Source organism: Moschus berezovskii, chromosome 11, assembly GCF_049115385.1.
Source record: "Moschus berezovskii isolate FMDL1 chromosome 11, NW_MosBer_1.0, whole genome shotgun sequence".
NCBI lineage: Eukaryota > Metazoa > Chordata > Mammalia > Artiodactyla > Moschidae > Moschus > Moschus berezovskii.
This window is the reverse complement of record NC_142470.1, coordinates 19,351,765-19,366,726: the sequence shown is the minus strand read 5'-3', so window position 1 is coordinate 19,366,726 and position 14,962 is coordinate 19,351,765. Positions and strand designations below refer to the sequence as shown.

The window sequence follows — 14,962 nt, the reverse complement described above, 5'->3', positions numbered from 1 at the left end:
AGTAAGTTATCTGTGTCTCCAATGCTCACTGGCGAAGTTTCATTTCCTTAGAAACATGATGATATATTTAGGATCTCAGGCCACAAAAGCCCATTTAACCCGCAATACACCTGAACTACAATACCAGTGTTTTCAGCCAGGATGGAGCACTGGGCCATGGGCACAGCAGGTGGCTGGATATTTGGAGGATAAAGTTACAAATTCTTGCAACTGGGGGCAAGGGGCACAGCTGGCTTTGGATGAAATCTTTACAGACCCCAAGGCTGTGTTTATCTTCCTCCCACCTTCCTTTATGTCCTCCCCACCCCCGACCCCCGCAGCAATCTCCTAATCCTCCAGGGACCAGTGCCCTCCTACCTGACAAACTCTAAACTCCACCAGAGCGCCCTGTTTTAATGTTTTGCAGGGAACCGCTTCTCCCTAGCAGAATCACCTCAAGCGTATGATCTGTCATAAATCAGGAAGGAAGAAATCTGGTGAAGTCATTTCTCAATGAAGTGTGAATGCCGGACGAACTTTAATCTGTCTGGGTACCCCTGACTCTTGAGAAGATGCATGGCTACCCAAACAGACCTAATTTTGTGTGGAGTACAGAAGAATGAACGAACTGAGTCCAGACACGGGAGAAACCAGGGCTGCCACAGGGGCTTGTTTCTAAGACATTTCTGCTTTTCCAAGCAACTTCCTTTTCCCCTGATGCTTTGAAGTCTAATAAACTTTTTTTTAAATGTAAGTTTCATAATTTCTTTGCATTTCCATGGTAACAGCAAGTACATGCTTACGCTGGTACGTGGAGTGTAGACAGGGACAGGAGAAGATGAGTCTAACATAGACAGAGCTTTCCCCAAACTAGAACATAAGCCAAGGTGCTCACGGTTAAACCGGACGAGTCCTAAAAACAGTCACCCCTGAAGAGCAGTGGAGTCTACAGAGAAGATGCTCATGTTGACCCTGGGCTAGAACTCTGGTTCTCCTGGCGTGGCAAAAAGGGTATATGTTAGGTATCTTTTTTAAAAAAAGCGGGGGGAGAAAGGAATGCCACATGTCTCTAAGAAAGCCTATGTTTGTGGGGGAGAATGAACTATAATTAAGAATCAACAAACGCATCCTAAATCAGACAAGAAAGTGGGATGATTTCAGAAACTGAAGTTCAAAAACAGCCACCTGTACAGGATTCTGCGTGTCCATCTGTTCACACTAGTTACCCTGGGGCATCCATTACTTTAAGTGTAAAGACAGAAAACATCAGCTTGGCCAGGGGAAGCAAAACATCTACAGACTTCATTCCAACAAACGCTTGAAACTGATGCCTGATACCGCTTCAAAAGGCAGCAGCCTCATTAAGAAATGACACCAGCACCATCCAGGAGCTGGCAAAGGCTGAAAAAAAATCAAGTCCGTGCGGGGGTCTGGAAGGGGAAATGAAACTGAATTTACCTACATCAATTAACAACACTATTAAGACTACTTAGGGACACGCCTCCGACAATATTTCTCTTTAATACAAACATGCTGAAGGCCTTCAGGATGAAACCAGCCATTATCCCCACCCGTCAGCTGGGCTTTCATTACTCCCACCCTGAACAGTGACACACCGAACAAACAAGCTGCCCTGCCCACACGCAGGGCCTTTCCATCAAGATCTCCACACACCCCGACCAGTGCCTGTTGAGTCCTGATGACACCCCAACAGAGCTGGCCACTGTGAGGTTTTCATTCTCCAAGGGGGACGGGGGAAACGGAATCATGGTACCAACCTGAGATCACAGATAAGTCAGAAAAGTGAGTTCAGGACTTAAGGGTGCTTGATCAGCTCCTCCACAATTTCCCCACAGCCCCTCATGGCGATCAGGACAGACTCGCCTGGTTCAAGGACAGAAGCACCCAGGGGCGGGTGGGCAGGGACACAGGGCCCACTCTTCTTATAGGCTGCTTGCACACCAAGCCCTATTTAAGGCATCTCATTTCAGAATAACTGCAACAACAACTATATAAAGTGGAAAGTTCACTTTTCCTTCTAGTAGCTTCTCTGCGGTGTTTGTTCCCAACTCTGGGATAAGCAGCCTAAAGATATCTGCATAGGCTGGGGGTGGTCAGCAGGAAAACCTTGGGGCAACTACAAGAACTTAAGCTTCCTAACAGACTGGGGGACCCCACTGACTATACCCTGCACTCTTAAGACGCACTTTTGCTTTAGACAATAAGAAAGGAAAGCGATTATAATACAAACTTAAAACGATTCTCAAGAATCCAGTCAGAAGATTTTTTACAAGAAATCAGGCGGGAAAAATTAAACTCTATGATATTTAGCACTTAATGTAGTGTCTTACTCCGCAACTGCTAAAACTCTTATTGAATAAATAAAAGAGAAGTTGAGAAAGGACAGGAAGGTGAGGATAACTTCGAATGCGGACCTTGATAGAGAAAAGTATCCCTACTACTGTCACAAATATTAAGATCAATCTTACTTTAACAACTGCCCCAAATTCATACGTTTCTACTGTGTTACCTCAGCTTCCAAACTTAAATGCAACGAAAAGAAATAGTGGAACACTGTTCAGTTCAGTTGCTCAGTCACGTCCGACACGTTGCAGCCCCATGGACTGCAGCACATCAGGCTTCCTGTCCATCACCATCTCCCAAAGCTTGCTCAAACTCACGTCCATCGAGTTCATGATGCCATCCAACCATCTCATCCTCTGTCGTCCCCTTCTCCTCCTGCCTTCAATCTTTCCCAACGTCAGGGTCTTTTCCAATGAGTACTAATATTTTATACTAAAAGAAAAGAAGGCTGTGGGAACGGCAGGAATGACTTTAAAATATACTTAGTTTTTCTTAAAAGGTACTAAAACTTCCAAATGGCCATCTGAATTGGAGGCAGTTCTTCATTTGTCAAAACACAAGAGAGAAGAACCGTAAGTAACCAAGTTGCCTTCACAAGGCATCAACATGAGACAGAACCTGCTGATGACAACCTGTGGAAACTCCCCCAGCTTCATGGCCCTGTTCCGACAACCCCTGAAACATGCCTGGAGGAGGGAGCAGAAATGGATTAACTCCACTTCACAGAGGAGGAAGCGATGCCCAGACTGAGGTGTCTAAACTGAAGCCGGATGGTGGCTGCCGGCCCTGCCAGGGCCCTGCTACCTGGGACAGAGTGTCCACCAAGGCTGTATTTTGGGGAGGAAGAAAGAACAGAAAAGGGGAGAGGGACGGTTTTAGAACATCTGGGAAGATGCTGTGCTTCCAGAAAATGTGCACTAATGAAAAGGCAGAAAGTGAGACCCAGCTGGCTAAGGAACAGGACGCGGGGACAGGCCAAGGAGGGGTCTATTTATTCTCCTGGAGTCCCTTCCTGCTCCGAGCCTCTCAGGACCATGGCTGTGACCTGCCTTCCTAGCCCCGCCTGTTCTCCTTCCTCCATAGCAAAGGAGTGAAAACGAGAAAAACTGCGCCAAAAAAAAAAAACCAGCTGTCAAATCACTAAGCCCCTCCCACTCCTCCAAGAGCTGGTCACCTACCTTTGCTTCATCGTTAATGTCCCAAGTGAAAGAAATGGCATTATAAGCGATCTCCTCAATGTTGCTGATGGTGTTGAAGCTTTCTTTATAGTCAGCTGGGTGAGGGATGAGAGAGAGAAGTCATGATTTCCAGTTTCCCATGTGAGATTATAGCAATTCACTGTAAGGTTCAGCTTTTCATATAATCATTGCTGGATAATTTAAATTAATATTTTGTTGAGTTGAAAGAAGTTCAAAGAAGGTAGAAAAAGAATCACTAAATCTTTTTCACAGAGGCAAGCTTAGATGTATCTAATTTTATCCCGTTATGTCAAAATTAGGACATTTAGGTCTAAAACGTTTAAATAACTGTCCCAAGGCTACATAACTAGTCCAGAGAATCAAGACTGGAACTCAATTCTTTTTACACTTCTGAAAGAGAACATGAACACTACCAAAGACAAAGGAAAGAAGTAACTCAAAGATTAAGAGCTATTCTGTGACCCAGACAGTGGTTTCACACGAAGGTCACACTCACATCAAGAACAGGGTTTTCACTAAGCTACTTGACAAAATATGACGTGCATGGATCTGCTGCCGTACTGCGAGTGACGATGAATCTTTGGGTATATTTACAGACAGAAGAGACTTGCAATGCAGTTCAGCATGCAACTAGGGAAGACTAGTTGTATTACTGCACAACAGTAGTATTTTCTTTGACTTATGGATTCTTTTCCTCCAACTTACAATTATCTCCAAAAAATTCAGAATGACTTAAAGAAGACATCATCCCTCAAAACAAATCCGTAGGCTGGAAAGCAAGACACTCTTCTGTGAGCCAGGCTCTGCAGCTCCGGGCCCCAGCGTCACGTGGGACACCTCTGCACAGGGCACCTGACCTCATGAAGGAAGTAACGTTAAGAGCACCGATTCCAGGAGGCCAAGGACAGGTTTTGGAACGGAGCTGTGGCTGGCAGAAAAATTCACATGAGTTCGGCAGGAAGCTGATCACTGCCAAAAATAATTGGATTTAGAAAAATCTGGATGCAAGCGCCTCTGGGAATGGAAGCGAGCTCTGAGGCTCCTTACCTATGTCAATACACCTCTGGGAATGGGAGCTGGCTCCGGGGCTCCTTACCTATGTCAATACACCTCTGGGAATGGGAGCCAGCGCCGGGGCCCCTTACCTATGTCAATGCGCCTCTGGGAATGGGAGCCGGCGCCGGGGCCCCTTACCTATGTCAATGCGCCTCTGGGAATGGGAGCCGGCGCCGGGGCCCCTTACCTATGTCAATGCGCCTCTGGGAATGGGAGCCGGCGCCGGGGCCCCTTACCTATGTCAATGCGCCTCTGGGAATGGGAGCCGGCGCCGGGGCCCCTTACCTATGTCAATGCACCTTTGTTTTGCCGTGTGCTGCCGCGAGTGCCAGTATTTCCAGTGCCTCAGCTGGTCTTCTCTGCTCTTGTCCTCAGCAAAAACCACCATGATCACACTCTGGGAGAGAGGAAATGTTACCAGGTAAAGACACTACAGGCTGAGTATCTTTCAGAAAACCTAGTTTTTTGATTTTGCAGTTAATTGAGATGGTGATTTTATGACACAAATGAACTTACAAAACAGAAAGAGACTCGTAGACTTAGAAAACGAACTTCTGGGTACCGGGGTGGGAAGGGAGACAGATAGTTACGAAGTTTGGGAAGGTCATGTACACACTGCTACATTTAAAATGGAAAACCAACGAAGACCTACTGGAATTCTGCTCAGTGTTATGTGTCAGCTGGATGGGAGGGGGTTTTGGGAAAGAATGGACTCATGCATATATATGGCTGAGTCCCTTCACTGTTCACCTGAAACTACTACAACACTGTTTTGTTTTGTTTTGACCACAACATTTTTATTTGGCTATACCCTAATACAAAATAAAAAGTTTAAAATTTTTAAAAAAATTTTTAATTAAAAAAATTTCAGGGACTTCCCCCACAGCCCAGTGGTTAAGCTTCTATGTTTCCACTGCAGAGGGCCCAGGTTCAATCCCTGGCCAGGGAATCAAGGTCCCACATACTGCTGGATGCAGCCAAAAAGAAAAAAAATTTCATTACTTTGAAATTGAAATTTTTTGAAAAGAAATTTCGTTATTTTGAAATGAAAATGCAATTTCATTATTTTTAAAATTTATTTAATTTTTTGGCCACCCTGTGCAGCATGCAGGATCCCTGTTCCCCAAGCAGGAATGGACCCCAATCTCCCTGTAGTGGGAGCACAGAATCTCAACCATGGGGATCTTAATTTAGATCCGCCTCGGACCTGGCAATAATGAGCTCCAACCGGCCCAGAACAGGACTCACGCGGACTTTGCTGATGGGGTGGTGGACGCCATCGTTGCCGCTCACTTCCTTTAGCGTGACAGGGTAGAACTGGCCTTTGTTCAGGTACGTCATGGTGCTGTCTCCTGGCTTCTGTCGGAGTGATTTGGAGGCTTCCAGGGTGTATTCAAAGTTGTTCCTAGAATACAATAAAAGTCACAGACCTCTAATCCACCCCCTTGGAAGCTTCCCCGATGCCTGAGCTCAGACGTGAGATGCTGCAGTGTGGATGCATGCACACAGCAGGTGAGACATCCCAACTGACAGTGTCATGTCACCACCAGCATTGGCTGCTCTTCCCCAAATCACCTCAAGCAGCCCAGAGATCCTCCCAGATGTGGGACTACAGACCACCTCTAGAGAACCTATGAAGCCATGTTAACAAACTAGAGGTTTGGAGGCTAAGTATACGAAAGCTGCGAATGAGTGACAAGCACTCTGGAAGGAGATCTCACAGGACATGCTGCCATCCCAGTGCTTACCCAGCAAGGGTTGCAAACAGGAGGCTGGCAGGCCTCTGACGAAATCTGACTGGGCCCGCGTAGCACTTTTTTGTTGTTTTTACCTATAATTTAAATGTCCTCAGATGGTACTCCATGCTCCTCTACATCTCCATTATCTTCTAGCCCCACCTATATAGCCCCCTGAAGTTGTTTAATAACTTTGTCAGGCCGGGGGTTGGCACATTACCCCTATCCTTATAAATAAAGTTGTACTGGAATGTGGCCATGCCCTTTGATTCTGCATTATGACTGCCTCTGTGCTACAGCCCAGAGCTGGGTAGAGCTGGGCAGTTTCGACAGAGGCCATATGGCCCACGTTGCCTGAAATATTTGTTATCTGATCCTTCAAAGAAAAAGCCTGTTGATCCCTGCATCTCAGGTCCTGAAGGGACTGGAGTTTATGACTTCTGGACCTTGATGCAGGTGTGCCTTACAGATTCCCATAAAATTCTAGACTTTTAAATAAAACTTTTATTTTAAAATACAGCACACATAAAAATGTATAAAATAAAATTACAAAATAAAATCCTAGGCTCCTAAAAAACCCTGAAGATGTTTACATATAATGTTGAAAATACTCATATTTGCAGAGTGAGATGTAATTCTGTGATGCATAGAAAAGGCTGTCAGCCCAGTAAACAGTTGGCTTATAATTAGTGAGACTAATAAAAATACAAAAGCCTTTATCCACTTGATGCTATTCCTAAATTATCACAGGATTATATACTTTTGGAAACAGAACGGACTTCAAATCTGATTTCATTCATTCATGTCTTCTCTGAGATTCCACTCCACGACGTCACAGAAAGAAACCAAAGGGAAGGAAAAGCACCGACACCAAGAATTAGGGAAACGACAGACACAGTTCAGAGATCAACACTGAATGCACTAAACCAAAGCAAATGTCCTCCAGCAAAGACGTCACCATGCTAACTGCAGGAAGGCAGAGTTGAAAGCCGCCAAAAGCCACCTCTGATTTTTCAAGATCAAATTAACAAAAAGAAAGTTAAGTCGCACAAGTTGAAAGTTAAAAATCAAATTGAAAGACAACTATTACCCAGAAACACTGTCAAAAACATAGTCCTCTGAATTCATGCCAGGCATCCGCAGGCTGAGATCCGAGGGGAAGAAAACCTGAAATACCAATGTAATAAGCCACAAGGGTGTAAACTGGTGATCAGGCTCACTGAAGACCGACGTCAGGTACAGCATCAGAGTCTGTGGCTTAAGGCAACCCACCGCTCTTTTTAAAACTTGTCTAAGACAAAAATTTTAACTCTACAAAAAATTTAAAAAGAAAATTAGAAAGAAAAAATGTCCATTTTATACGCCACTTGGTCAAACTAGATAATCTATGTAGGTGCTCCCACAAAGAGCTTCCTTCTCTCTTCTCCCACCTTTCCCACACACCCCACTTCTGCCCAAACTCTGGGGTCTGCACCCCAGATCTCATGACCCTTAGCAGTCAGCTCCGCCACTGAATCAAGTTTAGACAACAGTATCAGGTTGCACCGTGGCTGGCTGGAGCGAGGTGCTTTCTCAGAAAAGGCTACTGTTCTATTCACTCTGTAAGCAGGGAGGGACTCTCCGTCCCCCCATGAATCATTAAACACAGTTCCAAACGTCCTCAGTCCCTCACTTTGACCTGAGTGACAGGTTCATCACCCCAAAACCCTCAGAAGTATTGGAAGTGATGGGTAAATGTCACACAGTGCATTTGTCATTGAGATCTACCTGCTCCCCGACAATACTGCCAACCAAGAAATAGCAGGCAAATACATGATAACTCCTTTTATACTAAGACCGGTTGCAGGGAGCTTGTTTTGGTTGAGGACCAAAGCTGAAAACAGACTGTGAGGCTGTGTCTGTTGTCTGTGGAAGATTATGTATGCGGCTTTCCTTCTTACTCTCCAGCAAAGTGCTTGGTTGAAATAATCATAATTGTTAACTCAGCTGCTGGTAAGATTAGCCATGTGCTCTTGATAATAATTTCTGGTTTTATAGGTTTAGTTTACAAATTATACCCGTGGACCTTTCCTCTTAAAAAAAAAAAAGAGAGAGAAACCTCTTTTGTTCCCAATCCACTCACTGCAGGCTGAGTTTCAAGCTTATATAACAAGGAAGAGGTGGAACCCAATACTTAAACAAACACTCAGCGTCTTAGGAAGATGCTTGCGTTTCCTGTACCTCCTGAACGCCTTCCTTGAAGGTCTCTGAGAAGGTAGAGTCTGGAGTGCGCCTTTGCGCATTTGGGGGTTGAGCGCCGGAGCCGAACTGGTCAGCGTTCAGGTTCCGGTCGAAAACCACCACACGCTCCGTGGGCTCGGGGTGATACACTGCTGGGGGGATGCCCACAGCGAAGCCGTGGGGCTGGCTTTCCGTCTTGATGGAGTGGGTGGGCATCGCCGCGATGGAGACGGTGACCGTGGTGTCGGGGGCTGCCAGGTGACCTCTCTTGTCGATGCCCAGCTGGTTGCCGTGGGGAAGGACGATGTTGAACGGCACGTTCTTCAGTACTTGCACTCTGTTTTCGCCAGCAGAGATGAGGGGCTGCTCCGTCACGGTTGGTACGTTTCTTTAAGGAGAGAGAAGCTTTTCAAACTCAGAGGTGATACAATTCCTGGGACAATTTTAACTTTCCGAACGGCACTGGGCTGTTGGGTCCTGGGCAATAATAATAACAACACACTTGGTGGAAACCAAGTGAACAGGCAATGGCATGCTAACTCATCACAAGAGAAAGGAAAAGGCTCTCTACAGTCACAGGTCAAAGCACTGAGTAAAACTTCATTGGAATGCTGAGAACTCAGAGCTTTCCTCTACTATATTTTATTTCCAATAACCCCCAGAAAATTGTCATATTTTACTAGCAGTCTGAAGCTACACATGTGATTAACTGGAGCAGTATAGGCTGGTGATTAAAGTATACATGCCAGAGTCAGACAAGGTAGATTCAAGATCTCTTAGTAACTACATGCTCATCTATAAATGAGGATAATGATGGTACCTATCTTCACAAGGTTGTGATGAGGATGAAAGGAGAGTACACTGAAAAGTGAGCAGTGATGCCTGGCACACGGGGGCCCACAGCCGTCACTTTTCCTGGGGGCTTCCGGGATGGCTCAACGCTTGTAAAGAATCTGCCTGCAATGCGGGAGGCCTGGGTTCGATCCCTGGGTGGGGAAGATTCGCTGAAGAAGGGAATGGCTTCCCACTCCAGTATTCTGGCCTGGAGAATTCCATGGACAGAGGAATCTGGTGGGCTACAGTCCATGGGGTCACAAAGAGTCGGACATGGACTGAGTGACTAACACTTTCACTTTTATCAACACCACCCCTCCCCGCATGATTATACTGAACCATCATATACATCAACATAGAGTTACTTTTGGCTCAACAAATATCCTGGGCAATATAAGATGATATTTAGTTTAGGGTAAAATTCATAAATGTTCAAAGTTCCCTCAAATCATACAGGCTGACGCTTACAAGGAAAAAAACAATTTGGTAATTTGGCAGATTTCAAGATCAATAAAATATTCAAACTTAAAACCATAAATTCACTCCCATGACTATTTTAAAGAAATTTCTTTAGAGAAAAAGAAGAAAGAAAAAGCTATCTAGAAAGTTGCTCATTAAGGCTTTGTAACAGCAAAAATCAGATATAGCCCTGATACTAAGGATAGCTAGGGTTTGATTTAAAATACTTCAGCAAAAATAAATAAAATTTAAATATTAACTAATTAGAAAGTTGGAGAAAGGGAAGAATAGATCAAACAGGTACCAGTCGATCCTAAAGGAAACCAACTCTAAACACTCACTGGAAGAACTGATGCTGAAGCTGAAGCTCCAATACTTCGACCACCTGATGGAAAGTGCCAACTCACTGGAAAAGATGCTGATGTTGGGAAAGATTGAGGGCAGGAGGAGAAGGGGGCAAAAGAGGATGAAATGGTTCAATAGCATCACTGACTCAACGGACATGAATTTGAGCAAACTCCAGGAGACAGTGAAGGACAGGGGAGTCTGGTGTGCTGCAGTCCGTGGGGTCACAAGAGTCGGACATGACTTAGGGGCTGAACAACAACAGTAAGGGTCAAACAGCAGGAATTAACCTGATAACAGTTGAAGCTGAGTACCTATTGGCTTATGCTACTTCTCTACTTTTGTTATGTTTGAAAGTGCCTATAACAAAAAGTAAAAAATAAAAGCTATAAGCCCTTTTACAAATTATGAAGACTAAAACAGCAATGTTTACGACTGAGCGACTGAACTGAAAACAGCAATGTAGAAAAAACTTATGTAACATATTAAGTAGAAGAAAATCCTACCTGTGAATACAACCACAACCACATAAAATGCACCTGGCTGCCCAAACAGTAAACAAATAAACTGTCAGCAGAGTGGGATTCCAAGTGATCATTCTTTCTTCAAAAATGTTTCATTCTTGTGTTATTAATAGAACTCAGAACAATTTTAAAGATATATTTAGCTTTTTTCCCAGGTCTATAAAGTCAAGCCTTAATTTTCTGAAAGTTTTAACTTAAAATAATTCAAAAATAACCTCTATAGGCATGTGGAATACAGCTGAGCATACTCTATTAAGTTGCACATGGGTAGTTATTTAAGGTCATCGGTGATGACTTTTTTAAATGGACCCCTGCCATTGCCTTAAGCCACACTGTTCTTAAGAGAACCTAAAAGACAAATAAGCAAACAGTGCAGTCATGTTGTTAGTTAAAAAAAAAAAAAGAAAATACCTTTGGATGAGGAGAAAGTTATTGTTTTTGTTTTCAAGAAAAGGGAACTTCTCCTACAGAAACTGGTGACTTCTCAGTAACAGAATCATAGTAAGGGGCAGATCAGTAATGAAATCCGTGTTCACACATAAAGAGTCCAACTTACCTATGCCTTCCTCTAGTTCCTGTTCACTTAAACAAGCTCTTGCTTTAACTTTCACAGAAACCGGGAATTTGTAGCATACTGTTCCATGCTCTGTCTTAAACCTTACCTTTTGCTATGGTCCGGCTCGGGGTGCTCAACATCTGCCTTTGCTGCTGATGACCTTCTCTCTCGCGGAACCTGAGATATCAACACACAGGACCACAGTTTAGTTCTCACCCCCAAAGTACAGACACATTCCCTACTTTTCATTAAGTGCAACCCTTCAGGTGACTATGGACTGCCTACCAAACCCCAACTCCAAGAACGCACAATGAATAAGACAGTGTCTGCTCTCAAGGAGTCCACAATCTGGTCACTCGGTTGGTATGCAAAAACCAGCTTCTATTCAGTTGGCAAAGAAACTCAGAACATCACAAATTTACTTTGTCATGGAGTGTGGGTTTCATCTCTTAAGAGAAATACCTCTGGTTGGGTTTTACCCATTTATCTATGTAACATGACAGAGAAGAAGCCACTGAAAAGACAACCAGGCTCTTTGAGTCTTCTCCTTGCTCTTCTCTGCTACCCTTCCTTTCAGATGAAACGCAAAATCAAAGGCATCAGCCACATTAACAGTTCACTCCAAGATCCAAATGGTGGCTCCAAATGATACATTTCATCAGAGACGCTGGGATTCACAATGTCTGTCACTCAGAGAACTAAGTGGACTCCGTTGGGTCTATTCCTTTTTCAAGCCTGCTTCTCTGCACAGGTGAGAGCAGGCCAACATTAGTGGGTGCCCTGTAGACATCAACCCAACTGAAATTTATCTGCAATACATACTTCAAAAACACTAAGACGTTTGAAACTAGTTTTCAACGTAAAAGTAGAAACTCTATTTCTATATTCTTATTTCACCCTTAAAGACAGAATGAATTATTGTTGCTGGTAGTAATAACGTGTTTGTTAAGCTTTACCAAGGTTATTATGGAAAAATGACTGAGGGGTACATCCAAAGAATTGAAACAAGTAAGTCAGTTGATTTATAAAAGGAAAATAAATAACCCCACATCTGCTGCAAGAAGGCAGACATATACGACTACTAAGACTGCCACCCTTGATGGGCAGACATGAGGATTTATCTCCTCCTAAGATGTATAAGCTGAAACTCCAATACTTTGGCCACCTCATGCGATGAGTTGACTCACTGGAAGAGTCTGATGCTAGGAGGGATTGGGGGTAGGAGGAAACAGGGATGACAGAGAATGAGATGGCTGGATGGCATCACCGACTCGATGCACATGAGTTTGAGTGAACTCCGGGAGTTGGTGATGGACAGGGAGGCCTGGCGTGCTGTGGTTCATGGGGTCGCAGAGTCCGACACAACTGAGCGACTGAACTGAACTGAACTGAAGATGTATAATACTTTCAGGACCCTTTATTAAAAACACACGCACATATAATCACTGCAACTAGTGTTATTACACAGGTTTTCCTGGCACTAAACTTGTTGGTTTCCTCCCATTCTAGAAAGTTTCAGTTTAAAATATTTAACTTCAAACTTCATAATTAATACTTAGGAACTTACAGTTTCTATACTGAGTCAATAAAACAAGCCATAAGAAGAACAGATATATAAGTTCTACTTCAAAGGAAACTTTTGTGGCTACACTTCCCAGGCAGTTTCTTCTAGCATCCTTGGTTACTATGCAAGTTTCCATTCGTATCTAAGGGGAAAAAAAAAACCTTACCTCATTCCCTCAAACACAACAAGCTGGACACATGGCCTTACATCAGAAAACAGAGCTTTGGTTTAGGTTCCCCCTCCCCAACAATTTTGATAATCAAGCTATCTTCCTTGCTTTTTACCCTCTGCATTTCTTGTATTCCAAAAAGAATACAGTGTCACAACGTAACAAAGAGCTGGAAACTGGTGAATCTGGGTGAAAGTGTCTGAGAGTTAGCTATCTTGTTATTTTAAGTTTTCTATAGGTGTGGAAGTTTTAAAGACAAAAAGATGGTGAAAGTAAACTGTAATATATAGCCATCCCTGCATGTGGGTTACTGGTTAAAATGAATGCTAGAGGGAACACAGCAAGCAAAGCCCCGCCCCCAGGAGGCAGCATGGCATATGGAGGAGGGAGCCTGGTACAACCCGAAGTCCTGGCTGCACATACTAGTCATGTGACCTGAGAACCTTATTTTTTATCACCCGCAAAATGGGGATAATGGCACAGATCTTGCAGGGTTCCTGGAGGGCTCAGAAACAACATGCATTCTGGTAACATGTCTAGCACGGTATAGGTAATCAGCAGGTGGTACCTAGTATCACTGGGATAATGATGATGACGACACAGACCAGGGGTGTCAATCCAGACACAAACACCAGGTAAAGCTTCAGGCAGAGGACAGACTGCACTGAATTAAAACTAATCCAAACCTCGAGGAACAGACAATAAAACACATCCTGAACCTTAAACCAGAAAATCTAGAAAATATGAGGATTTTGGTTTGTTTTTTTTTCATGAAATCTCACAATCAAATCAAATCAGATGCCCTGCAATACCATTTAAGGGAAAGGAAACCACGCTGACTATCCAGGAAGAAAGGGTTAGTGCACAGGCAAAGGGAACCCCCATCCACTCTTGATGGCGCTAAGAGCTACCTCTGAAGAAATGATCAACCTCATTAAGACACAGCGAATTTCTTCTTTCGCGGTAGCTTCACCTTTCAGATAGAGCCAGAACAGCTGGCTAGTGCATACATTTTAGAATCAACCTTTTGAGTCTGTGATTGTAGATTTTCAGCTTTGAACCACAGTATGTCAAAGCACTCATTAAACTTTTTATAGTCACTACAGAAGCAACTTGCATTACAGTCTACCAGCAAATTACTGTCCTTTACCCTGTTGGATCAAGTGCACTTTGCAAAGTAGTTACGGGGTTCTGAAGAGCAGGCAAACCCACCTTGTAGTAGTCATAGAGCAAGCCCAGCGCGGCGGCACTGTCTTCATCACCATTGATACTCATCATCGCTTTGGTTGCTGCAGTGAGCGGGTTTTCCAGGAAAGACTTCCAGGCTTCATCCTCACTAGTATAGGAACGCCGCTGTGAATAAAGTGCTTCATTCTGAAGAACCAACACTGGCCGTTTGCTTGGGAGAGATTTTTTTAAAAAAGAAAAGAAAAAAACAACATATGTGTGTGTGTGTATATCACATCTTCTTCTATTGCAAATCATCATAAGCTAATTTTTAAAAAAGCTAACAGCCAATTCTTGATTTTGCAATAAAAGAGTCCACTGTTTCATCATTTCATCATTAGTAAAGTAAGTTAACACACGATCAGAAGACAACCCACTTAAATGTAGCCCAGTGGGGCACCCAGGAAGATGTACAGTATTTAGACAGTCAGGGAACCTGCAGTTAACCTTCACGTGGAACCCAGGACACACTAAGTGACACACACACAAAAAACCCACTAAAACCAAAAGTCAAAAACTCACTCCAAGAAAATGTGAAGCTATTCAAACGCTTTATATAAACAAACACAAGGACAAAGCAAGGCCAAGGAGAACACACACTCTCCTCAAACACAGGCACTCAGGACTGTCCCCTCTTCAACAGTACATCCGGTTCCATCCTCAAGCTATTTCCCTCTTTCCCCCGGTGATGCCATGCCTCAGACTACCAACAAGGGGGAGAGAAGCGGGG

The 14,962-nt window shown here is 43.8% G+C and overlaps 1 protein-coding gene across 4 annotated transcripts in view; it reads right to left on the bottom strand.

Annotated features, from left to right (window-relative positions):
• Nucleotides 1-14,962, bottom strand: part of GRHL1 (grainyhead like transcription factor 1) — a 52,428-nt gene that overhangs the window by 34,813 nt on the left and 2,653 nt on the right. For 3 of the 4 annotated variants that reach the window (XM_055399488.2, XM_055399489.2, XM_055399490.2), the window contains exons 2-8: nt 14,218-14,404; nt 11,379-11,449; nt 8,555-8,942; nt 7,425-7,501; nt 5,847-6,003; nt 4,884-4,995; nt 3,522-3,616 (exon numbers count right to left, since the gene is read on the bottom strand). In XM_055399488.2, coding sequence (XP_055255463.1) covers nt 3,522-3,616; nt 4,884-4,995; nt 5,847-6,003; nt 7,425-7,501; nt 8,555-8,942; nt 11,379-11,449; nt 14,218-14,404 — 1,087 coding nt within the window. Of the gene's footprint in view, nt 1-3,521; nt 3,617-4,883; nt 4,996-5,846; nt 6,004-6,346; nt 6,430-7,424; nt 7,502-8,554; nt 8,943-11,378; nt 11,450-14,217; nt 14,405-14,962 lie in introns of all 4 variants that reach the window. The other variant, XM_088841184.1, reaches the window with a different exon arrangement.